Source organism: Bubalus kerabau, chromosome 13, assembly GCF_029407905.1.
Source record: "Bubalus kerabau isolate K-KA32 ecotype Philippines breed swamp buffalo chromosome 13, PCC_UOA_SB_1v2, whole genome shotgun sequence".
Classification (NCBI taxonomy): Eukaryota; Metazoa; Chordata; class Mammalia; order Artiodactyla; family Bovidae; genus Bubalus; species Bubalus kerabau.
This window is the reverse complement of record NC_073636.1, coordinates 68,282,701-68,308,259: the sequence shown is the minus strand read 5'-3', so window position 1 is coordinate 68,308,259 and position 25,559 is coordinate 68,282,701. Positions and strand designations below refer to the sequence as shown.

At 47.8% G+C, this 25,559-nt stretch overlaps 1 protein-coding gene and 1 long non-coding RNA gene across 2 annotated transcripts; both read right to left on the bottom strand.

Moving 5' to 3' along the window:
* Positions 1–1,197: 1,197 nt before the first annotated feature.
* FAM83D (family with sequence similarity 83 member D) lies at positions 1,198–24,109 on the bottom strand. The gene is made up of 4 exons (XM_055545036.1): positions 23,580–24,109; positions 10,507–10,674; positions 6,108–6,232; positions 1,198–2,631 (listed from the first exon to the last, which is right to left on the bottom strand). The coding sequence occupies exons 1-4, from the start codon at positions 24,054–24,056 to the stop codon at positions 1,653–1,655; spliced, it is 1,749 nt and encodes a 582-aa protein (XP_055401011.1). The 5' UTR covers positions 24,057–24,109; the 3' UTR covers positions 1,198–1,652.
* LOC129625942 (uncharacterized) lies at positions 18,374–20,740 on the bottom strand. Its single transcript, XR_008701661.1, has 2 exons — positions 19,827–20,740; positions 18,374–19,240 (listed from the first exon to the last, which is right to left on the bottom strand). It is a non-coding gene; the product is annotated as an uncharacterized LOC129625942 (long non-coding RNA).
* Positions 24,110–25,559: the final 1,450 nt, after the last annotated feature.

The window sequence follows — 25,559 nt, the reverse complement described above, 5'->3', positions numbered from 1 at the left end:
CTCAACTTTCTTTATAGGCCAACTCTCACATCCATACATGTTTTAATTAACAAGAAAAAAAGGTACCCCAATGACTCTCTACTCCATGTAGAGAAATAGTCACATTTCAAAGCACTGAACTCAGAATCTGAAAACCTGTGTTTAAATGCTTGTCACCATTTACCAATCATGTGACTCTCAATATGCTACTTAATCTGAGCTTCAGTTCCTCCATCTGAAAATTGGGAGTAAGAGCTGTTCAACCGCTCCTCTGATGAGAGGGTCACAGACAGCACATAGGAAATTATCTAAGTCTGGAAATAATTTCATATAACAATATGTTTATCTGAGGCTTGGGCCAGAGTTGTTTACAAACAGACAGGAACCAGTTTCTGGTCTGCTTTCCAGTTGAGATTATGGCACTAACCCAGCAAATAACCTGCTGACCAGAAAGGAGTCCTAGTGCACACGTGAAAACCCGCAGGCCTGCTCAGATCCGGTTGCATCAGCCTACGGCTTAGTGGCAGACAGCACCCTCCACTACCACAGATCTCTTTTGCTCCAATCAAATCAGGAGGAGGAAGCCATCAACTCTTTCTTTTGCCCATGCACAAGAGAGACTAGGCGAAAACAGGATTCCACAGGCATACCAGCGCTGACAGGCAGGGTGTAGAAACTAGTCGCATTGCCTGCCACTGGACTAGGAATCTGGGATAATTGCCACTGCCCTCTTTTGCCCCTACTGCAGGATATCCGATTGCTAAATCATTGCCAATACACCCATCTGATGAAATTAGGCCCATGAGGCCACTACACTTAATATCAGGGTGAATCCAGGATGTACATGGAGGCCTTCTCTGGCAGAGAAGCACAGAACTAAAGTCCTTGTCTAAACAGCTTTTTCTTTGAAAAAGACAAGCCAGAGCACATGAAGAGACCTGAGATTGCTGGCAAGTTTTCTCATTCAAACTGTAGAGCTAGTGACATAGATATTTATATCTCTAGGGAAGTTGTGACCCTGACACTTTTTTGATGTCATCTAACTTAAATATTTTCTTTTATAATTTGGGTCATCTACTCTTCCACTCAAGACTATTAAAAAAAAAAACAAATGCATAAATAGCTATGAGGTGTGTTTACTTGTAACATATTCCTAGAGTTAAACAGAAAAGTGCCAGAGAGGGAAAAAAAAAAGACACGAGCAACCACCAAACAAGATTTGTCTACATCTATTTAATGCTAAGAACACAGATATCCTCAAGAAGGGACACACCTAAGAAACAGTTTTGAGTTTTTTTCCTGAATAGGATTTTGATCATGAAAACTAGCAATTCAAACCTCTAAAACAATAGAGCACATAAATCTAAAAATGTAACACATTATCTCTTACCTGAATTACCTGAGAACCCTGAAACATTCTCTTGAAGAGCTATCCATATTAAAATTGTGCAAAGAAACTGTACCCATAGTGTTTAAACCATAAAACCAAGACTGGGTTTATACATGATAAAAATAAAGATACAGCACATAAAATACTATGCAGTTCATCGAATGCAAAGAAAATCAAAGTGAAGGAAAAGCAATGAGGACAGGAGACATTCTGGAAAAGCGGGCGCTCCAGTGACATCTACTGCAGCCTGTGTGAGGCCAGGAGCTCTGAATGCATGGAGCCATCACTGATAGGATGGATAAAGCGTGATTTCTCTAACCGCCAGCAAGTTAGCGGATGATCTGGCAAAACTTCCGGAATTAAAACTGAGGTAGTTTTCGGTAAGGAATGTTTTTCTTGAAAGCATGGCCAGCATGTGGTTGAGCCGGGACCTGATCCCAGCAAAGTGAAACTGTCTCTCTTTATTCAAGTTTCTTAATGAGTCTCTGAAGCACAGATCGAAGTGGGGGGTGCTCCGATACTTGGGGTGTCCAGGCGTGGCAAAGTCAGTGGATCTGAAGGAAGTCTGGGAGCCGATGGAGCTGGCCACGGAGCCTTGGGAGGACAGAGAGGAGGAGGACCTCAAACTGGAGGAGCGCGACACAGACATCTTTGATACTGGTGACCCTTCCTTAGACTGGCTTCCCGGAGAGGTGAGAACACCCTCGTCCACGTCAGTCTGGGTGGTGGCCGACATGGTGGGGACCACAGTTTGGGAGCTCACTACCCTGGTGGCCACTGTGGTCTGGGTGCCGGCGCACGCCGTGGCCACACTGGCTTGTGTCCCCACGTCACTCCTGCTCACCACGGGCGTCTCCTCTCCTGGCTCTGTCTGAGTAGCGGCATCAGTCGCCCTCCTGCCCTCCAGCCTGTCCTTGCGGCTGCTGAAGTAGTCCTCCTCGCTGATGGTGGAGGTCTTGGAGGCCCCGCACCCAGCCTCTGCCCGGCCCTCCTCGCCACCTAGCTCGGCCTTCCGGGGAGTGCTCGAGAGCCTGGCCAGCCGCAGCCGCAGCAGGTTGCCCAGCGTGAGCTCCTTGGACAGCGGTTTCTGGTCGACGAGATGGTCAAACCTGCCACTGATCCGGAAGCTGGACAGGAGCTTGGAGCTGATGGGCTTTGACTGTGCGTAGAGGATTCGGAACTCCAAGTCAAAGTGTTCAACCACTTGGCCAGACAGAATCACCAAGTTGCTGCTGTTTAGTTTGCCATCCGTCCATGTAAAACTGCAGGATTAGAAACAAACAGAAGCTGATAAGAATGATTGATCTTCATTTACTTACTGTCAACCTGATTATAAAGCCCAGACATCCTGTGACATAAGAGTCGCAATTCAGGTGACAGCACGCCTAGCATGCAGTGTGAATTCCAACCAGCCTTAACACGGGGTGTAACCTAGGAATGTGTTAACACTGAAGTCAAAAAGAGACTTCCCTGGCAGTCCAGCGGTTGAGACTCAACCTCCCATTGCAGGGGGCATGTGTTGGATTCTTGGTCAGGGAACTGAGATCCCACGTGCTAGAGGGCTCAGCCAAAAGATTAAAAAATAAAAAGACCAGTATTCAACCAACAGGCTAAAATGTATGATCCTCAGCCTCAGAGTTGCTAAAAGCTAGAAAGGGCTCCTAAGGTGCTGAGCGCAGCGCCCTCCTTTGAGGAGTGAGGAACGTGCCTAGCGATGTCCCGGGGGAAGCTCGTGGTAGAGCCTAGACTGGGCCCCAGACCTTGAGAACCACAGGGGCAGTGCTCCTCACTACCTCGCCCACACTGCTGTTTCCACAGAGGGAGACAGGCCTGTCATTCTAACGATGACACTGTTGCTCAACATACATGTAGGGCTGCTTAGTGGCCGCACGCCCCTGGTGGTTCAGTGTGCCGCCTCCTTCCTATGGTGACAGGACCCTGCCCACCCCAGCCCAGCTAGCTGCCTGCAGGCACCCTCTCCAGGTACAGCAGGGCTGGGCAGGTGACCCAGGCTGGCCAGAGTATCCTACCCCTTAGATGAGGGGATCTACGCAGGGTGGGTGGTAAGCCAGTAAGAGCCAAGGAATTTTTCAAGGCCTGATAACCATCAGAGAGAGAGGAAGTCTCTCACTTTTATAAATAGCTACTGAAGTTCACATGAAGGGAGCCTGGACCTCTGTCTGCAAATAGAAAACCTGACTGAGAATAAAGATCCATGAGAGGACTTCCCTGGTGGTCCAGTGACTAAGAATACGCCTGCCAATGCAGGGGACATGGGTTCAATCCCTGGTCCGGGAAGATCCCATGTGCCATGGGGCAGGTGAATCCCTTCTCCCCAACATGAGAAGCCACCGTAGTGAGAAGCCCATGCACTGCAATGAAGAGTTGCCCCCACTCATCACAACTAGGGAAAACCCACGTGTGGCAACAAAGTCCCAGTACAGCGGGGGAAAAAAAAAAATCAACTAGAGAAAAGCAGAAATAGGAGACAGTGCTCTGATAAATGCATGGCCCCTAGGTCAAGATGAGCTGAAAACCAATGGTACCTTTCTATACTTTCAAGTTAGGTGAGACAGTAAATTCCATTTTGCATAAAGTAGTTTGAACCAGCTTTCTGTACCACCGGCAGTCACCCCACTGACTCAGAAAAATTTGTATCAGGAGTAGGGTGTTTACATAAGAAATCATAAAACATAGTAGCAACTCTGTCTCTTGTAACCAAGAACCCAGGCTAAAGAAAATTCACCATGTGACAACTGCCTTCAGAGCTGGAGAAGAAAGAACCTTTTGAAAACCATCAGTAAGACCATGTAAACAAGACCCTTATCCAACACCAGGATTAAAAAAAGTCCTCAGCAAATGAAACCTATCCTTATTCTTATCCTCAATGGAAGCATATTTCATTTTTAGGAGGTAGTTGTAGGAGCCACTGTGTCCTTGTCTTTTGAAGTAAAATGCCAACTCAAGAGTTAATGATTGGGAAATGTGAAGATGTGGAAACAAAGAGCTGTTGGGCTGGGGAACCGGTAACAATTTAGACTGTAAATCTACCACACAGCAGGATCACGGAACTCCTAGTTCCCTGAAAGATAGAGATAAAGGCCTGAGGCACATCCCAAATTGTTTCTACAGGAAGCAGAAACCCTCCGTATGAAAACTGCTGACTACTAGAACATAGATCCCAGACTGGTTGAAACCAGAAGGCTGATGAAGCTTGAAACTTCACCTTGATGCCAACCAATCCGAAAATTGTCCACAAGCTGATTACACCCTGCTCCTTGAACACAATAAAATTTCCCACCAGCCCCTCCAGGGTGGGTCACAGAGTCTTGAGATCAAAAGCCCGCTGGGGCGCTCTCTGCCCAGCAAAGCAATGAAAGCTACTCTTTTCTGCTTCACCTAAAACTCTGTCTTTGTGTTTCTATTTGGCACTGGTGAACAGAGGCCAAGTTTCAGCAACAGTTTTTATAGTTCAGATTCAGAATAGTCAAAAATCAATTGGAAAGTTTGGTTAATATAGATTAATCCTACTGTGGGTAAAAACCTTAGTTTCCTCCTATTATTGCCAAACTTCTTATAAAAGGAAGTCTTAAGGGGGAGTTGGAATTGTTCTGAGAAATAATGGTACTGTTTGAAAAGAAAGACACCAAGAGTTTCTTCGTCTGCCTGCCTCCTCTCACACAAGCCTCTACACACCCACCTTTACCCAGGGCTGACACCCAGTTATCACTCAGGGCTGCCTGCTTCTTCAAATATAGTTTTTCTTCTTTAAACTGTAGAGACACACCTCAGCTCACATATACCATCAGACAGTCTAACACAGAGATGGCAAAACACACCACCATCAGAGCCACGTCCATAAAAATGGTTTATCTTAACCTCTGAAGATTATCATTTACCACTCCTTATCTTCACCCTCCATTCCAATTCCCTGCTCTCTACCCTAAGATGCCACGCCAACAGGAGACTTCAAAGGTGGAGCCAAAAGCATGGATCTGCTTTCTAGACTAAAGCACAAATCATAAGGCTTGAATCAAGGTGAAGGATCAAAGCAGGCAGCTTCAGCTGTGCCCTCCATCCTGAGCCCAATGCCTACCACTGCCCTTAATTCAAGTGGGCAGGACAAGGTGGGTCGAAGGCCTGGAGAAGCAGGATCTGAGACTGATGCAGTCACTGTTGTTGCTGCTGCTGTTGTTGTTTAGTCACTTAGTCGTGTCTGACTCTTTGCGACCCCTTGGACTGTAGCACACCAGGCTCCTCTCTCCGTGGGATTTCCCAGGCAAGAATGCTGGACTGGGTTGCCATATCCTTCTCCAGGGGGGTCTTCCCGACCCAGGGATGAAACCCACGTCTCCTGCACTGCAGGCAGATACTTCATGCTGAACCACCAGGGAAGCCCCCCTATTCCAGTCACTGTTCATCCCCAATTTGTCCACTGCAAGCCTGGCTAAGCCCTGAATCAAGGACTCCCTCACTATCAGGTCTCCAGGTAAGTTTCAACCTCTGCTCTTTAGGTTTGTGAACCACAAGGCAGTGGAGGGGACCCCGGCCCGACCCCCTCCAAGAAGAAGAGGCTTTGACTAACCTATTCACACCTATCCACACCCACAGATGCACACACAGAGGTATGCTTGCCCATAAAGGGTCACATTGAGAGGCAAAAGCAGCTTTCACCTTCATAGAGCGCACTTCCTCTTAAAAGTGTAGATTAATAACCATGGATGGGTCAGAAACTCACCTGTAGGAGCCTGTAGCCACACGAACGCCATCAATCAGTGTGAACTTTTCATGGACCTTCCCAACAATTTTAGTTCCTGACCTGGCGTAGTAAATATTTCCTGTAATCGTCCGGACAGTCATCAGCTGTTGGTAGGGGAGGGGGAGAAAAAGAAATGAATGATCCAGTGAGCACGTGATAGAAGAAGCCTTAGTTTACGATTCTGAACAGATAAACGTACTGGCAGATGAGAGATTACACTGCTGGGTAACAGCGCCCACAGTACAGGAGCCAGGTGTCTCAGGGCTGAAGTAATGCTACTTCACGTAAGTTCATCTTCTTGAGTGCTTTTTTATGCATGCATATTTATTTTTGATACCTTCAGTTCATGTGGACATGTGCTCTAAAAGAAGATTCACTTTTTGGAGACACTAAACAACAGAATTCAAACAATGACTTAAACATGCTAGTAATAAATAACATTTTAACAAACACTCAAAGAAGCTAAGCTGACAATTCTCCTCTTGTATAATAGCACTGCTAATAAATAACAGCCCATCCACACTTATCCCCACACCATAATGGGTATGGAGAACAGGAAGAGAGGACAAGCCTTCTCTAAATACAGGGTTTCTGAAGCGGAAACACTCATATTATGTGGCTTAATCAGCAACGTTACTTCTCCCACAAGTACACATGTACCAAAAAGGTGCTCTGGTGACGTACCAGGGCCATATATTGTATAATCATCCTTGCAGAATGACAGGCATAAATGTATATACAATGGAATGCAAAATACTAAGCCAATTCTGCATTCTTTGGAGCAGAGCAGTAGGTCTGTATCTTTAGAAATCTTACACACTAAAATGTCTAAGATTTTTGTTTGATTCTCTCATTCACTCCATAAACAACAGAAAGCCCCTACTATGTACCAAGTCTTGCGACAATAGATATAAGGCATGCTCCTTACTTTCAAGGACCAGGAGACAGAAAATTAATGATTAAGTTACTTAGCAAGACATAACACCATCCAAAGAAGTGAAAACCTACATCTCCACAAAAACCTGTACAGAAATATTCATAGCAACTTTATTCATAATTGTAAAAAACTGGAAACTACCTAATATCCATCAATGAGTGAATAGTTAAACAAACTGTGGTTTAACCATACTATATGATACTGTTCGGCAATAAAAGAAAGAAACTGTTGATACACACAATTTGGACATATCTCAAGGGCATGAAAAAAGCCAGTCTCAAAAGGTCACACGCAAGAAGGAGAGGACATATACACCTAAGGCTGATTCACGTTGATGTGTGGCAGAAACCAGCGCAACACTGTAAAGCAATTAGCCTCCAATTAAAAATAAACATATATTTTTTATAAAGGTCACATACTGTGGAATTCATCTACATAGCATTCTCTAAATGTTCTCTAAATGACAAGATGACAGAGATGGGGGACAAATTAGTGGTTGCCAGGGATGAAAGACACAGGGGAGGGAACCAGAGGGGAGTAAATGTGACCATAAAGATGCTGCATGAGGGAGATCTTTCTGGTGATTGAACAGCTCTGTATTCTGATAGCAGTGTTTACACATGTACACATGTGATAAAATGGCATAAATCAATAGACCTACATGGTACCCATGTCACTTTCCAGGTCTGGTGTTGTATTGTAAGTTATATAAGGTATAACTGTTGGGGAAAACTGGGTGAAGGATACATGGAAACCTGTATGTTCTCATACTATCTTCCTATCTTCACAACTTCCATCATTATTTCATAATGAAGACAAAAGACCAACTATGGCATAACACAGCGTTGTTTCTGTGCTTTTCTTATCAAAATGCGTAATATGAATTTAACCATGAGGAAACATCAGACAAATTCCATAGAAAACTGGCTAATATTCTTCAAAAGCATTAAGACTCTAATATGAACAGTTCCAGATGAGAGGAAGCTAGGAGAAATGGCAACTAAATGCCAGATATGGTCCCAGATTGCAACCTAGGTAAGAAAACAAAAAAAAAAGAAAAAAAAGAAAGAAAACAGGCATTCGTGGAATGATTCGTGAAATTCACGATGTCTGTAAAATAGGTAATAAGGACTATATCAAGTTTATTTCGTGATTTTGAAATTTGTTCTGAGGTTTGTCAAGATGTTAACATTTAGAGAATCTGGGCACAGAGTATTCAGGGATGCCTTATATTGTTTTCTAACACCTTTGTAAATCAAATTATTTCAAAATAAAAATTAAAAAAACAAACTAGAAACTTCCATAGAGGTGCACATGGCCCTGGCGGGGGAGGGGTTCCTGGATAATATTCCTGAGCAGAGCTTCAAAGGATCTGCATATAACACAAACACAAAGAACATCACTGTGGGCAGATTTCTGTGTGATTCTGTGCAACTTTCCCTTTGGCATTTATCTGAATACTATATAGGCCTCTGTGATGGTGGTCAATACACTTTTTAAAAAAAATTATTTATGGCTGTGCTGGGTCTTTGATGCTGTGAGGCTTTCTCTAGTTGCAGTGAGTGGGGGCTACCCTTTACTTGCAGTGCGTGGGGCTCTCATTGCGGTGGCTTCTCTTGTTGCAGAGTGTGGGGTTGAGAGTCAGACTCAGTAGTTATGGTGCTTAGCTGCCCCAAGGCATGTGGAATCTTCCCAGACCAGGGATCAAACCCGTGTCTCCTGCACTGGCAGGCAGACTCTTAACCACTGGACCACCAGGGAAGCCTAAAGCACTTTTTATTTATTTTTTATTTTAAAAAACTTTTTATTTTATACTGGAGTATAGTTACTTTACAATCAAAGCACTCCTGAGTGCCTGCACATTAAGGTATGACCAAGTTCCTGCAGACTGGGCAGAAGTAGTCCCCCCAAGAGGTGAGGGGCAGACTCACCAGCACAGGCAGGCCCTGGTGAGTGAAGGCACAGGGGCAAGGCGATGCATCCCAAGGAATAAGTTAGGACATGAACATGAACACAGGTGAGGCCAAAGGGACAGGTCTCCTTATGACCCTTCCTAGAGGATGCAGACACCCCCCCTCCCCCCACAAAGGCAGCAACCAATAGCAGGCAACTGAGTTGGCAAACACACCTAGATTTCTGCTGAGTGGATGAATCAGAGCCAATCACTCAATCAAAGTCATGGCCAGGCTGTGATCTGCCTGCTGCTCACACACAGCCTCAATTACAGCAACAGCACTTTGAAATTAAACATCCACACCTTCAATTTCTTTGCCGGGCTCTACGGCAGAGCAGACTGAACGTCTGGTTAGATCATGATGCGCTTTCCAGGCCTGACTTGCATGTCCCTTGGGTTCACCTGACGCATTTTTAAACTGACTGTCGAAAACAAACTAGTGAAGTCATATAATCTTACACTTAAATACTTGGCTCAAATTCGTTCATGCTCAGGGCAAAGGATATAAAAAGTCTACTTTCAAAATAACAAGAAGTGACAGGGATTAAGAACACCGGGGCTGAGACTTCCTTGGTGGTCCAGTGGTTAGGAATCTGCCTGCCAATCCAGGGGACACAAGTTCAATCCTTGGTTTCCCACATGCCGCAGGGCAGCTCAGCCTGCATGACGGAATGACTGAGCCTGTGCAAGTGGAACTAGAGAAAGCCCACACACAAAAACAAAGACCCACTGCTGTCAAAAATTTAAAAAAAAAAAAAAAAGAACACCAGGGCTGGAGGCAAGCAGACAGATGGAGAAACGCCATCCCACTACTTTTTAGCCGTAGACCCTGGGCTCTTGGTATCACCAATTCCCAATCTGAAAATAGGTATAACACCACTCACCTGATGGGGCTGCTGTGAGAAGTGAGTGGCATAACACTGTCAACAGCCTAGAACAGCGCCAAGGACAGAGCAGGACTCCATAAACGGCAATCATCATGATCAGAATTGGAGCCCACCAGTGATGCAGCCAAAAGCAGCAGCTTCTCCTTCCTCCCCATTAGAGAAATGCTATTTACTGTGATGGACAGAATAGCACTTTGTGTATAAGAAACCAGTCTAGTTCTTTCCAGGATTTTCATCTCATTTTAGGTTTCTGGGAATGTCCTTATTTTGGAAAATAAGGATATTACTTTTGGGGTTTTCCTTTGAAAATACTAGCCATTTTTCTTTATAGATTAAAAATCATTCTCTACAATCATTGTATAATACATTTTTACACTAAAAAAAAAAAAGGCAGCAGCTTCCAAGGCAGCCTTTTGCCAGGAGAGGCCAAGGTCTGAACCTGACTCTGTCCATTCTTTCCAATGAGACTTCAGGCAGAAGACTTTGCTCACACCTCCAGTCCCTCCCAGCTTCCAGTGGGGAGACCACCACCACCTACCCTGTAGCTCACAGACAGTTTATTGCTGAATGTGGTGAAACTAGAGACACTGTAACACAAACCTTTTCTTCTTCAGGATGAACTTTCAAATCCATGCACATATCCAAAAACTGAGAGAGCAGAGCCTGGTCCAGTAGGATATACACAGCAACTCCCTGTTTCCGAGAGATTTCCTGCAGGTCTCGGAAGATGTCGATGTCCGTGAAAACATCCATCACCACTGCAATCACCTAGGGCGTGGGGAAGGGAGAAGAGCCAGCGGTCAACCAACAAGGACACCACCTTACAGCTGGCTCTCAGGACTCTGGACCCCCTCTTGGAGCTGCCAAAGGATCCCACCCTACCCTATCCCTTCTTCCTTCTCCTTCTGCAGTATCAGCTTTCCCCTCACCATGGACTCTTGTCCATTTCCAAAGATGCTCAGGCCACTGTATCCTACAAATCTGGACCTAACCCAGCTAACCCTCCCAACTGCCTCCCAGCACTCTCCTCCACACCACAGATTTCTCAAAACTATAAATTCAACCACTACCTTGACGTCCTATGAACCTGTTCCATTCAATTCTCTTCCTTTACTAAAACCCTTGTCTTATAGCTCAGACCAGCAAGTTATCCAGGTTCTGCAGCTAACACACTGTTATCTTAGACATATGGCTTTTTGTCTACGTCTGTAACACATGTATGAAAAACCTTAAGAGTCTCTTGGAGGCCCCCTTCTGGGTATACCAGTCTCCAAGCCTGACTGTATTGTCTGATTTTGGATCATAATATGATTTTCTATTATAATCTAGAAAGGACCACCCCATTTACCACTGACTCAAGGCTTTAAACTGATCAAACCAGGCAGGCTGATCCTCCCACCTTCTGCCTTGGCACATCACATCTTCATGACGTCTACTCCCGCCACCAGTCAGGATCTAACCAAATGGCTTCCAGAGCTTCAGCTTCTCCTTTGTAAAAGGAGGTCTCTGCAGTTCTCTTATATCTGTCCACAGCGCAAGCCCACAACAAGAACACGGAAATATGTCCTAAAGACGCTGCCCTGGAGCTTGGACCAGTCCTTTCCCTCTTCCCAAGGACTGGGCTCCATTTCGCCTCCTGATCAATTTCCCTTTGTGCTGATCAATGTCACTCAGCACAGACTAGTTAGGCGCTGCCATGTGGCCTCAGGCAGATCATAGCTGCTTCGAAAAATTTTACTCCTTAGCTGCAAAATTGGTTCCTAGTGAGCATTATGTGACTACGTTACATGGAGTGCTCTGTAAAGAGATCCCTCTGGTATCTGCTCACTGATTTATGTGACCAGTCCTGAGTCTGAGCCGTCCAGACAGTTCAGGGCAGAGAAATATCTATCAGCTCCCAGCTTTCCTGCTCAAGAGAGGCCGCTCCAGTGGCAAAGCCTCTCATCACATCCTCTGCAGGTTCAAAGCGTGGTTGTCAGCTAACCAATGGCAGGGCCATGGGGGCATCAAAACATGCAGGTCTCGTACAAGCCCCTGCTTCGGGTCAGAGTCAGGGTTGGGGGCCAGTGTGGGGAGGGGCTATCAGCTTATGAAACCACTCCCAAAGCCCAAAGTTCGGAGCTCTTTTGCGGGCTGGAAAACCTCACCAGTAAAACCTCAAGACTCTTCCCATCACATTAACTCCTGATTTACTTACAGGTCTCACCTCTTCTGTGGGGGCAGAGGCCCTGAACAAGACTGATTCATCCCTCTGGTCCTAGAGAGCTCAGGACAATACTCAAGGGTCACTATCCAATGACACCTTACCGGGAGCTTGAATGAACTTTTTAGCCAACTCAATATTTGAATGTCAAAGAAATGCAGAGACAAAGGGATGATTTCGCCGTCCTTCTCTAACATCGCACAGTCTTGTCTACCAGGAGGAGGGACCTTGAAACGCCAGCTCCCGGGAAGTCACTGCTGTGAGGGAATTTGGGAAGGGGTATTTCTCTCTCTGGCTCTCTTTCTCCAATGTTGCCAAAATCCCAGGTGTGAACTATTCTTGGCAAAGGGTACAGCTAAAACCCACTGGAGACAGTGACTTAGAAAATAAGCATTCTTTCTAAATTGGTGGCATCTCCAGAAGTTTATATTCTCAAATGTGTTTTTATACATCCTATTTGGAGATGTATCTATCCCATGTAATTCAGTGGTTGAAAGGCAGAAAGGTCTAGGAGCAGACCCCAGCTCTGTGATTTACTAGCTGTGTGACCCAGGGCAAACTGCTTAATCTCTCTGAGTCTCAGTCAGTCTCCTCCTCCAGCAGATATGGATAACAGCATCTGGCATCTTGGTCAAGGGCTGTTGCGAGGATTAAGGATTAAAGGAGACAAAACCTAGAAAGGGCTTAGCTCAAGCGTGAAATCAGTGTTCGATTATGCAGCCAGCACTTCTTTCAGGGTCTACTGTGAACTGAAGACTGTGCTAGGTAGGAAAATGGTATAAAGAATTTGACACACACCTGACTTACCCACAAAGCGAGGACCTGGGATGCAGGCAAGGAAAGTGGTACACACACGGTAAGAGGCAATGAAATCAGGGGAACACTTTGCGGGGAGTGGGAGGCAGTAAAGCATCTCCCTTGCAGAAGCAGACCCAACAACAGGCCCCCAGAGGAGAGCCGAGGATTCCTGGAGGAGACGGCATTTGAGCCGAACCACAAATAAGGACAATTTAGCCAGAGGAGACGTGAAGGGGTGGGGGATGGGGAGGCATCCAGCAGGAAGCCACGTTATGACAGAGGAAGAGGCAGGAAATGACAGGGTATTGTCCCAGTCTGGCTGGAATGCAGAGTATGCATGAGAGGGAGCGACAGCACATGACTGAGAGACAGGAGAGTGTGCAGGAGCATGGAAGGTCTTGGACGCCAAGCAAGGCGTCAGGATCATACAGGTCACGGACAGGAGGAGGTTTAAAGAGTGACAAGGGCGGTGATGGAGCCAACAGGACAGAAGATACTGATGGCGGCGTAGGTTGAAGATGTGGCCCCCTCCTCCAACTCAAGTCCACGTACCTAAGTGCCTACTGTATTGCTTTTTAGGTTCAACAAATGTTTAGGAGGACTAAAGACCGAAATGGGCTTCACCCCCTAATGCAGGAAACATGGGTTCAATCCCTGGGTCAGGAAGAACCCAGGGAGAATGAAATGGCAACTCACTCCAGTATTCTTGCCTGGGAAATCCCAAGGACAGAGGAGCCTGGCGGGCCACAGTCCATGCACTCACAAACAGTCGGACATGACAGAGCGACTGAGCACACAGCACACAAAGACTGGAGGAGGGACTTCCCTGACAGTCCAGTGGTTAAGACTCCATGCTCCATGAAGTTCGATCCCTGGTTGGGGAACTAAGATCCTGCATGCTGCATATGAAAGTCACTCAGTCGTATCCAGCTCTTTGCAACCCCATGGACTATGCAGACCATGGAATTCCCCAGGCCAGAATACTGGAGTGGGTAGCACAGCACAGCCAAAAAAAAAAGACTAAAAGAACAAAAATCAGAAACAGAGGTTGCAATGGGGGGCCAGGTGGGAAACCATGAGGGTCACAGAGGAGTCAGATGTGAACTCAGGTCCACACAACAGAAAACAGAAAAAGAAACAATCCTGAGAGGGAGGTTTCAAAATTGATTGAGAGGTGGCATAAAATCTCATAAATGGGTTCCGAATGCACACGTGTGAAAAGAAAGTCCAGCTCATAAAAAGTGAGAGAAAAACAAATCCAGAGTCAGTCCCCGTCCTCAAGAGTGACAGATGAGGTGGGGTATCCCAGCGTGATGGAGTTGCTGGATGTATACCCTGGCACCACCGGGACAGAGCTAAGGAGGCCGCCCAGCTGGCCAGGCTAGAGAGGGTTGGAGGGTTGCTGGGCAGGGCCCCAGAAGCGGGGCCCATAGTATATAAGGCGCCTGCCAAACTGAATTTTGATTCATCACCCTAACAAAACAACTGCACAAACACCACCATTGTTACATAGTGACTAAGTATCTAATTTGATATTAGTTTCATTGTTTGGTTTTGAGGCCTCAACCTTTCCTGTGTGTTGAAAATAATTGGATTTGAACTGGCCTCTCACACACCCACGGAGTAGTTAGAGGGTGGATGGAGGTGTTTCTCCTTTTGATTCCCCCAATAGCCAATATCCCCTCCTCTTTCTAGATCGGGGCCCTTAAAAGACTTCTGGAAGCAGTCGCAGTAAGGCCTGCCTTCCTTCAAGACAGATCCCCACCCTCCCCTCCCCCCTCCCCGCCCCGAGTCTCTGCCCTTAGCTCCATGCCACCCCCATGCATCCAAGCCCTGCATAGTTGAACTAAACCTGGGGCTTCTCAAAAGGTCAGCCTCTTCACTGAACTGAGCTATGACCTGGGCTCATCCACTAGCCAGCTGAGTACCTGCTCTCCAGGGCCGGCCAGGTCTCAGAGGTGCTGGTGTTTATGCCCTAGAATATACACTTGAACTTGAAAGTGGTCATCACTCCCACTTCCTGAGTCATACCACGGGATGGACAAGGAGAGACCCATGGGCATGTGGGCATTGCCCTGTAACAGCTCATGCTGCAAAGAGTCTGTCTGTTCTCTTAGGGCTGGAAAGCTCTGCAAGTAGTGGTTCGTGAATGTCTTTCAGGGTCAGAGCCCATCTGTGCCTGTCGGTCCTAACATGATACCTAAAGAGGAAACACCCAGCTGTCGGAGCCTGGACGGCTGGTCTGCTGCCTGGTCCTCATGCTGTTCCTGCTTTTCTGCAGCCACATCTAGAGCAGCCACTCCTACATCAAGTCCCATGTCATCATCACAGATGACACAACCTCAAGTTACCTCCTTCAGTCACTCCAGCTGTCCCCCAATGATTTATACCATGGCACCTGGTGATCCACATGGTTACAGGTAGCAGTTCCTGGAATATCCTGCACAGACCCCCTCATTTATGTTACTTTCCACATACATCTGGAATCTTTTCCGTTTGCCAAAAGCTCTAAAAAAGTATCTTGAGATCTGAAAATCCCATGAATTGTTATCTCCAATTTACTGAAAAGAAAAATAAAGCATGCAGAGGTTCTGTGTCTTGTTCAAGGTGACACACTTAGTCAAACGCAGGAGCTGGAATTTCAGCCCCGTCTGGGCGCCTCCAGAGCTATCTATTAAAAGGTGTTAAACATTATCCCAAACAAATCTAATTTCAGTCTTCCGATGATTGAGAGCTTGGAACAGATCCTGAAAGGATCAAGTAGAGTATTCCAGAAAGTAGATAAGATTGAGTCCAACAGGGAGGACGATCACCAAGGACACAAAACTTGGAATGCCCTAGGACAGCAGCAGGCACTTCTTTCTGCGGGCAGGTTTGCTAACTCTGAATGAACTAATCAGGAAACCTTGGGAAGCACATCTGATGAGGCTGCAGGGTTAGACCTGGACACAGATGCAGGCTCCTCCACTTCTAAGCACCATGTACCTCTGGCAAGTTACTTCCACTGTGCTGGCTTCTACCACATGCAAATAACGCTACCCACCTGCAGTGTCTGCAGTGGGTTTGGTCACCTGACAGTTCCTGGGACGCAGAAAGCCTTCACACGGCAGCTGGCTCAGTCTTAGTTCTCATTTTGCCACCATTCGTGGGTAAGTCATTCTACCTGAGCTCAGCATCCTCAGACACAGCCCCTCTGAGCTCTGCTGTCTGATTCATGCACCCACCATGGGCGGGGTGGGGCTCTGAGAGCTTCATGGGGCCACACAGGGTGGGTCATTCCTGTTCTCATTCCAGCTCTTCCTCTGCCTGGAGCAAGAGGTCCATGTCACTCACCGCTTCTCATTGCATCTCAGTTTCTTTCCCTTCCCACCCACGATCATAAAGCAAAGACACGTGTTAGAAATGCTTGGAATTCTACCAGAGGTCTGCACACGTGCAAAGAAGCATCAGCCTGTCTGGTGGTCAACAAGAGCCTGTCTGCTGAATTCCTCACGCTGAACACACGACACCCAAGTCAACTTCCTTCAAGTTCCCAGGGTTCTTGTCTCTTCTGGAGAGCTTCTTGATAAAATTAAAAAAAAAAAAGCAAAAGACCTGTATTTTCTCCCCAAGTGTTACAGATTTTAATAGAACAGAAATGACCTCCTGGAGATTTCTTTTACAATCTTGATACCAACTTCAGAGTTTGAAGACCAAAAAAAATGTCGATGTTCACAGCAAAACCTATATTTGTTTGTGCCTGTTGTTTTCTCCAAGTTTCATGGGCTGTTATTATAAAATTAGCAATATAAGCACCAGATTCAAGTACTAGTGGAGCCTCTGTCTGCAGAGCGTGGCCTGGGGCCTCTCTGGGAAGGCTAGGGTAACAGAACCAGTTTTTCACTGGCCCCAGGAGTGAGGGGCCAGGCACATATGGTGGCATTTCCTCTGTACTATTCCAGCATAAAGTACACAGTGGACTGAACTTTTTCTTTTTTCTCTTTAAATTTACTATTATTTTTAATTTTTTGGCCATGCTGTGCAACATGTGGGATCTTAGTTCCCCAACCAGGGATGGAACACATGCTCTCTGCATTGGAAGCACAGAGTCTTAACCACTGGACCACCAGGGAAGTCCCTGGGCTTTTTCAAAGGGAGGGAAAAGCATCAAGAGGTATTTTGTGGGAGCAGGGACTTATCATTGTGAGTTAGTTTTATTTTTTAATTATGCAAAACATCTGCCTGGCTTCCAAGTCTAACTGACAAAACACACTACATTCAGAGACATCTGGCTTCCATTCTTGTCCCTTCCTTTCTGCCCTCCCCACTAACATAATAACTTCAACTAGTTTTTTATTTATTCTCCCATTTAAAAAAAATATACATAAACATATCTGTGTACACATCCTCACTTATGTTACTGAAGTATGCATATGTGTGTATATGTATACATATATATGTTCTAATCCCCCTGTAGATAAAAGGCAGCATATGATACGCACTGCTGTAGGCCACTGCATACAACAGAACCTTCTGAGATGATGGAGATGTTCTGTATCTGCTCTGTCCAGCACGGGAGCCCCTGGCCACCAGCGGCAATTAAACACTTGAAATATGATTAGTATAATAGAGGAACTGAGTTTTTTTTAATTGTATTTCCTTTTAAGTCACATAAATGTAAATAGCCACAGGTGGCCAAAGGCTGCTGCATTGGTCAGGACAGTTCTAGCCACTTCATTACAGGAAGTAGCTAGTCCCCATCCCTTTTCAGTTGCCAGGCACTCCACTGTGCAGAAGGGTTCGTTTACTCACCAATCCGCCACTGAAGGATGTTTGAGCCCTTCCAGCCTTTTGCTGTTATACTCAGTGCTGGAACAAACAGCTAACTGCACAGGCCTATTCATATTTTTCGCCAGTGTATCTTTGAATAACAATCTTGATATCAACTTGAAAGACAAAAAAGATTGTTGTGTTCACAGAGAAACCTGAATATGTGCCTATTGTTTTCTCTAAGTTTCATGGGCTGTTATTGCAAAATTAGCAATTTAAGTATCAGATGTGTCTTTGGGACAGATATACAGACATGGAGTAGCTAGGTCCACAGGTCAATACAACTGAAATTTTGCTGAATATTGCCAAATTCCCCTCCAGAGGTTCTATCCTTTGCATTAGGACTTTTAAAAACCCAATATACCTACTACTTCTCTTCCTGAGAGAACTTATTTTTTATGCATAAAGGAACCAGAGAATAATTGTGCAGCTTCTCTCAACTGCCCGACAGATGCCAGGTAAAAAGAACCAGGAAATGAAACGGCAGACAGAAAGCAGCATGGTGGTGGCCAGGGGCTGGGAGGCGGAGGGAGCGGGGAGTTGCTGCTCAATGGGAGCAGAGGTTCCAGTTGCAGAGACGAAGAAGTTTCGAACCTGGACGGTGGTAATGGCCACAGTGATGACGGTGAATGTCCGTAATGCCACTGATCGGGACACTTTAAAAAAGTGGTAAGTTTTGTTACGTATATTTTACCACAATTTAAAAAGAAGAAAGATGAAATGGTGAAAAATTTCTGAAATCCTTAGGCTAAAGCATGAAGTCAAAAGGAAGGAATAAAAAGCAGCCACACTTAAATCTGGTGGGTAAGGTCTTAAAACGACACATCAGTGAGACTTCCTAGGCCAGTGGTTCTCAACCGGGGACAACTTTGCCACCAGAAGACATTTGGCAATGTCTGGAGGTTTTTTTTTAACTATAGGAAAATATATAACATACAGATATACCATCTTAATAATTTCTAAGTGTATAATTCAGGGGCCTTAATTACATTCACAATATTGTCAACCATCACCACTGTCTATTTACAAAATTTTGTATCACCTCCTACAGAAACTAACCATCAAAGCAGCAACTTGTTCTTCCCCTGACCCCCTCCCTGGGGGACACATTTCTGAATGTGAGGAGTTTTTCAGTAGGGGCCAGTGCTTCTGGCATCCACTGGGTAGAGGCCAGGGATGCTACTCAGCACCCTACAGTGCACAGGACAATCCTTCGGGACAAAGAGCTATCCTGTCCAAAACGTCAATAGTGGTGAGGTTGAGAAAGCCTGCCCTGGTTGAGACGGGCATCCGCACAGGAACTGATTACACTGCACGGGTTCTACTGCAACTCTGAGGAAGGTTGTGTAAGATCAGGAGGGCCTTAATTTAGATACAGCCACGTGCACACGGGGGGCCTCCGACAGATTCCTCAGCTGCTACTCCTCCCAGGAGGCGGGACTCTGTCAACACCATGACAGCTTCTTCTAATGCTCAGGTTACCAAAAGGATGCCCAAGGGTGAGGTCATAGCAGAAATGTCCCTCTGGAACAAAAGCACATAGGGAATGGGTTGCTGGTAAGAACGATGGCTCTGGGGAATGCAGGACCACCTAAGGGGGAGCTTTGCCTGGGAGCTCCCATCTGGACACTAGGAATATTCCAAGAGCCACGGCAACAGCACCTCCAGGCAAGGTCTCCACTCCCACCCGATCCATGGGGCCCAGAGCCCAGGCCAACACTGATTCACACGGTAACAGAGACAAAGAAATGAATGACTCATCAACAAATATAGTAGTTCAGGGATAAATTCTAGAGTATGTATTTCAGGGGAAATTCTGTGCAGAATTCTTCTAAAAGCAAATATCTCAGGTCTCAAACAGTTCAAAGCAAAAGAAAAAAAGTACAAAACAGTACTTCCTACAGCTGAGCCCTAGGTCATCTGTACTCAGAAGCCACGCTGTACATAAATCGTTGTGTTTTTAAGATGCTGGACCTCACTCAACACAACAGACCCACGTTTTGAAAGGTGCACAGAAACTGTTCCCAAAAGCGGGACTGGCAGGTTTACAGCCTCGGACCCAGCTACCCTGGGACAAGTCCTTGCTGAGTCGAAAGGCAGGCAGACTCACCTGCTGAATGATCAAGGCTGCAGGTGAGCAGTCTCCGCAATACGTGGTGTGCACTATTTGGTGCCAGACATCTGCAAGCCTAAACAGCTCAAACTGCAGCTTGAGTCCTGGGTGAGGATGAAACCCATTCCAGAACCATCGGCGAGGCTGCAAAGCCCGGATCAGACACCGCCATTCACCATCTGAGCCTGGCTTCTCCTGCCCGTACCCTGACCACCCTGGTCTCCCTCCTGCTAAGGGCAGATCTAGAACCGTTGTAGTCATTCTCCTGTTTCTTTGATATGCAATGTGGAAATTAAAAGTCCACATCTTGAGAAACCCTTAAAAACCCCCAGAATGTTGAAAGCTACCAAAGAATCAACACTCCCTCGTGGCAGGGGGGCCCTGAGCAGTGGTGAGTGGTCAAGAGCCCAAGCTTGGGGCCCAGGCTGACTTGGGTTCACACCCAGCTCTGTCACACACGAACTTAGAGGGCAAGCCACTTCACCTCTCTGTGCCTGGTCTCGTCTTAGTTGTGGTCTCCTCCTACAGCTGGGAGGAGGGTTAAATGAGAGAATCCAGGGGAAGGGCTTAGCACAGACACTGACCCACTCAAAGCATTCAATCACACCATCAAGTGCTTTCACTGTCTGAACACAGATGCAGAATGGCCTCTCATCTTATCCAGAAACAGCTTGAGACCTGCATCTTCACAGTCCTCGCCATCACAGATCCTGAACTTCAAAGTGGTCAGAGTGACCCGGCCACTCCTGTGAACGTAACACACACTTCTACCTGGAGCAGCAGCAATGGACCAGCCACCAGATTAGCTCTCTAACACCTGTTCCCTCCATAGATGTCTCTCCACTTGGGGACAAGTTGAGAGACCTCTACATGGCACAAGGCAGAGCATGGTGGCTGATGGTGCCTAAGAGATGCTATGCCTTGGTTTGAGTCCTGGCTCTGACATTCCCTGGCTACATGACCTCAGGGCAAGGGAACTTGATGCCTCAATTTCATCACCTGCAAAATGCAGATCATAATCACACCTACCTTGGAGTTACTTGAACAATGCTTGGCGGAGAAAGCAATGCTTTTCTGTTTTGTTTTGAGCAAAAGAGATGGTCTCTGAGACCTCAAGTTTAGGGTGTCTCAGATCCAACTCATTTCCCCATCCCTACCCTCAGCCTCATTCTCCTCCATATTCTAATTTGGTAGCATCACTGCCGACCCAAGCTAAAAAAGTCTCAACTCTTCCCATACCTTCTCCTTGGCTTTGCCCCCTCTCCTGCCCACCTCCCTCAGCACTCTTCTGGTCCATCAAATGACCAAGTCCTGTCAGTTCTACCAAAAACTCCCCTGCCCAACCCCCAGCAGTGCCTTAGCACAGACCCTCTTCTCATATATAGATCCCTACAACCCCTCCTTACAACCATCTGACACCAGTCTCACCCCTCTCTAACCCATCCTCCTGCAGGCTCCCACCAGAATCTCAAAGACACCAATCTGATCATGTCCCTCTCCTCCCCTTAAACCTTTGATGGCTCCCTTCCAGTAGTGTGCAAAGCCCTTAACAGTCTGGTCCCAGTCTCCCCATTTAGCCTTCTCTCCTACCATTAACCTACACATACTCTGGGCTCCAGCTGTGAGGAACATGGCAGCCTCAAAAAAATGCCAGGCGTTTTTCACCATTCTGGGCCGGTCCCTATGCTCTGTTCTGACAAGCCCCACTCCTCCACTTGGACCCAGCTCCAAGGTCGCCACCCCTCTTAAAGCTTTCTTTCTTCAGCCTGTAGCAACCTCCTCACTGCTTCCTACCCGCCGACTATCAACTCTCAAGTGCAGGCAAGGGTCATGTCCTTCACCTGTGGCCCCAGGCCCTGGGGGCATAGTGTCTGATATACACTGAATAAGCAAGCAATCTGGCATACGGAAAAGACATTGAAAACACTTATCAGATTTAAAGGTACCATACCACCTTTCTCAGTTAAAACCATCCAGTCCAAATACAGAATCTTGAAGATACAGGGCAAAGAACAAGGCAGGAGGTTCTACCCAGGAAGGCATTACAGAATGCCTACAAGACAAAGGAGTCTGAGCCTCGGTCCTGAGCCCCTTCTAAGACCAGCACTGAGTTGATGGACTGGTCTTAGCTCTAGTGCCCCTTCAGTACTACTGAAAACAAGATGTAAGCAAGTGAAAAAAGTGAAAATGAAGCCGCTCAGTCGTGTCCAACTCTTTGCGACCCCATGGACTGTAGCCTATGAGGCTCTTCCGTTCATGGGATTTTCCAGGCAGGAGTACTGGAGTGGGTTGCCATTTCCTTCTCCAGGAGATCTTCCCAACCCAGGGACTGAACCCAGGTCTCCAGCATTGCAGGCAGACGCCTAACCATCTGAGCTACCAAGGAAGCCCAAATGTAAGCAAGTGGCTAGGGCAATTCCTCTCTCATAGAGACCCATTCATTACTTTTCCCAAGTTCCAGGTGCCCAAGTTCTCCCCCTAGAGGTGATCATTGGGAATGCACACCTATTCTAAAAAGGTGCTTTTTTTCCCTCTTTTCAATCTTCCCACTGAACTCACAAGTGTCTGTAGCATCAAAACGACCCTCAGCATACTCAATGCACCGCAGGGCTGATAACAGCCTAGGTGGCGCCCATACATCCTCCCACAATGGCAAGGCACTAGCCTACTGGATCCCCTACCCACTGCAACCCCACCAACAGGCAAAGGGCACCGGGCATCAGGAACACTGGTAAGTCAGGACTTGTCCCCAGCTTGTCTACTTCAACCAGTCGGATGTACAGATACCATAACCATAGTCAGACACACTCATCTATAAGCCCTACCAAGTCTTACCACGACCTGGAGCTTTACCTGCATTTTCTCTGTCAAAGGCAAACAGCCAAGAAGCTGGGCACTGCCAGTTAGCAAGCAAGGTGGGAGTTGATCATGGCTCTGGAGGAAGGTGTCTGCTACACCCTACCAGCCCCCGCCACCTTGGGTGCCGCATGCTTTCTCCCTGACCCCTCTGTACCCAGCACCCTGGGTGCAGTCTCATCCAGGCTGGCAGGGAGACAAAATCTCCCACCGCACCCCAATACCTTATCACACTTAAGGGCCAGACAACGGCACCAAAACCCAACGTGGAGACAGGACTTAATGCATGGCTTTCTGCATTTTTTTTCCAGCCTATGGAAATGCAAACTCCCTGCGCCACCCATTCACTGAAGGTGCAACTTCCCCTCCAGGCTGGCAGGGCTCTTGGCCCCTCTGGTTTGCATCTGCTTTCTACAAGACACGTGGGGGTGACTAGCAATGATAGACTCGAAACGCCCCGCAGCTGTCTCTGGGGACAATCTTTCAGGAATTTCCCCCTAGGTTATGCGCTTCTTAAGTCATGCATCTCTAAAGAACTCCTGAAAGTGGGATCTAGAGTCGGCTGACAGCCAATCTGACAACTGGTTTTTAACTGAAAGCTGGAACGGACAGGATTTCCGGTCACCCTCCCAGGGAATGTAAATGTCAGGAGTTGGAACTTGAACACAATTCGCATTCTTGGGGATGGAGATTCCTCCCACTCTCCCTGGCCACGAGAAGCGGACGGGGAGGGGATCGGGGATCCGAGGGAATACACACAGAGTGGGGAGAGTTGGGGACCCCCCGACCAACCGGCCCGAGCTCCTAGCAGACCTCAGTTTACCATTTTTTGAAGACGGTGTCCCGTGCGACCGGGAACCGAGGAGACCCGAGGGGCCGGGCCGCGCCGCTCACCTCTCGCGCCAAGCGGAGCTGCTGGCGTAGCGCGTCCTTGCAGCCATAGGGGCCGCCGGCGCCCGCGCCCCGAGGCTGGAAGTGCGCCTCGACGCGCGTGGCCCCGCGGTAGGCGCCCTGATAGAAGGCGGGCCAGCCGAGCTCCAGCAGCGGCGGCTCCAGGTCCGACTGCTCGGGGAAGTAGGTGCCGGACGAGCAGTCGTGCGACGAGCCGAAGGAGTCCTCGGCCCCCGCCGCCGCGCCCTCCTCTCCGGGCCGCTCGGCCGCGCGCAGAATGGAGCGCACCTCGTCCGGGTTCAAGAAGCGGCCGAGGCGCTCGCGTCGCAGGAACGCCGAGAAGGCGTCTGGGCCGCCCGCCAGCAGCTCCTCGAGCGCCAAGCGCCGCTCCTCGCTGTACAGTTCGGCCGGGTTGGGCGGCCCACACGGCGACAAGCAGGCGGCGGGCAGTTCGTCCAGGACATCGTATCTCAAGGCCATGGCGGCGTTCGAACGCTACCCAGCTCGGGCCTGTACGAGCGTGCGGGACGCTTTATAGCTACCTTTGAATCTAACCAGCCCGCGCCATTGGCCGCCCCGCCCCGCCCGGGCTCTCCCATTGGCTGCCTTCTTCTAACGGCCCGTCCGGAAGCAGGGCTGGCCTCTACGGCTCCGCCCCCTAACTTGCTATTGGTGCCCCTCGGCCCGGCCTCTCTCCGAAGCCCCGCCCCTCCCAGGCCATCGTTAGACGGCTATCGAGTCCACGTTCTCGCTCCAGAGTTGCTTGGTGGAATTTAAATCTTGGCTACTACGTGCCTGCTCCGAGGTGGCGTTTCTGCTCTGGCCCTGGGGGGAGCTGAGTTCATCAAGATAGCCGGTGCCAGGCCTAAGTGGCCGTGGTACCCGGGGCGGTGGGACAGAGAGCCTAGATTGAAACCCGAGAGCCCGGCCCCCGCGCCAGCGTCGCGCGCCCTCTGCCGCCCGCCCCACAGCGCGGCCCTTGCAAGGCCCAAGGAAGTCAGGAATCTGCAGAGAGGAGAGGCTGGAGCCTGCTGGGGCACGCTGACCCACTGACTGCGCCTCCCCAGGGCTCACAGAGTTTGGGTGAGGCTCAGCCATGTTGCCTTTATCCCCAGCACTTAAAATATTCATTCGTTCGTTCAAAAATACTGGTCCATCATAATAGCTACTCGTCTGATTGCCCTTCAGGGTAGCTAGCTTTCTCTTCTCTCACCTCACCGTTTTTTGCCTGTCGAACCCCTAACCCTGGCTAAACCCCACTCTCCACCTACTTTCCACCTGCACCCAGGCAGACATACAATTCTGGAGAAAAGAAAACACAACGATGTCTACCTAATGTGCCTGAAATTCATGGTCTCAAGTGGGCCCTTAAGGTTGCCTGCTAGCCTACATTTCCCTGCTTCTACCTCTTCCTCTTTCTTACTCTTAAGAGTTTGCCTCCTATTTCACTGAGGAAAATAGTAGCAGTCAGAGAAGACAGTTCCACATGCTCCCACCACATCTTCCTACCTGTCTGCATCTCTGCCCACATACTGGGCCTTGTGTCCAGTTCAGTTGCTCAGCCAAGTCCAACCCCATGGACTGCAGCACACCAGGCTTCCCTGTCCATCACCAACTCCTGGAACTTGCTCTGCATCTCTGGCCACATACTGGGCCTTGTGTTACTATGGATGAACTGCCCCTGAGCTTGTCTCTGATACCTTCCATTATCACCAATCCCTCTACTACTAAGCTTATGTCTCTAGCAATTCTCTCCTCATTCCTGGATGATCAGTCTCCCTGCTTTACTGTTTCATTCCTATCAGCATACAAATATGCAGAAATATTTTTCATCCTTCAAACAACCCTCTCTTAACCCTACATCCCTCTAGAGCTTCCTCCCCATCTCTCTCTCTCACGTTTATAGCATAAAGCCTCAAACGAGTTTTCTATACCTGCCATCTCCAGTCTTCCTCCCATTCTGTCTTGAATCCTGTCCAATCA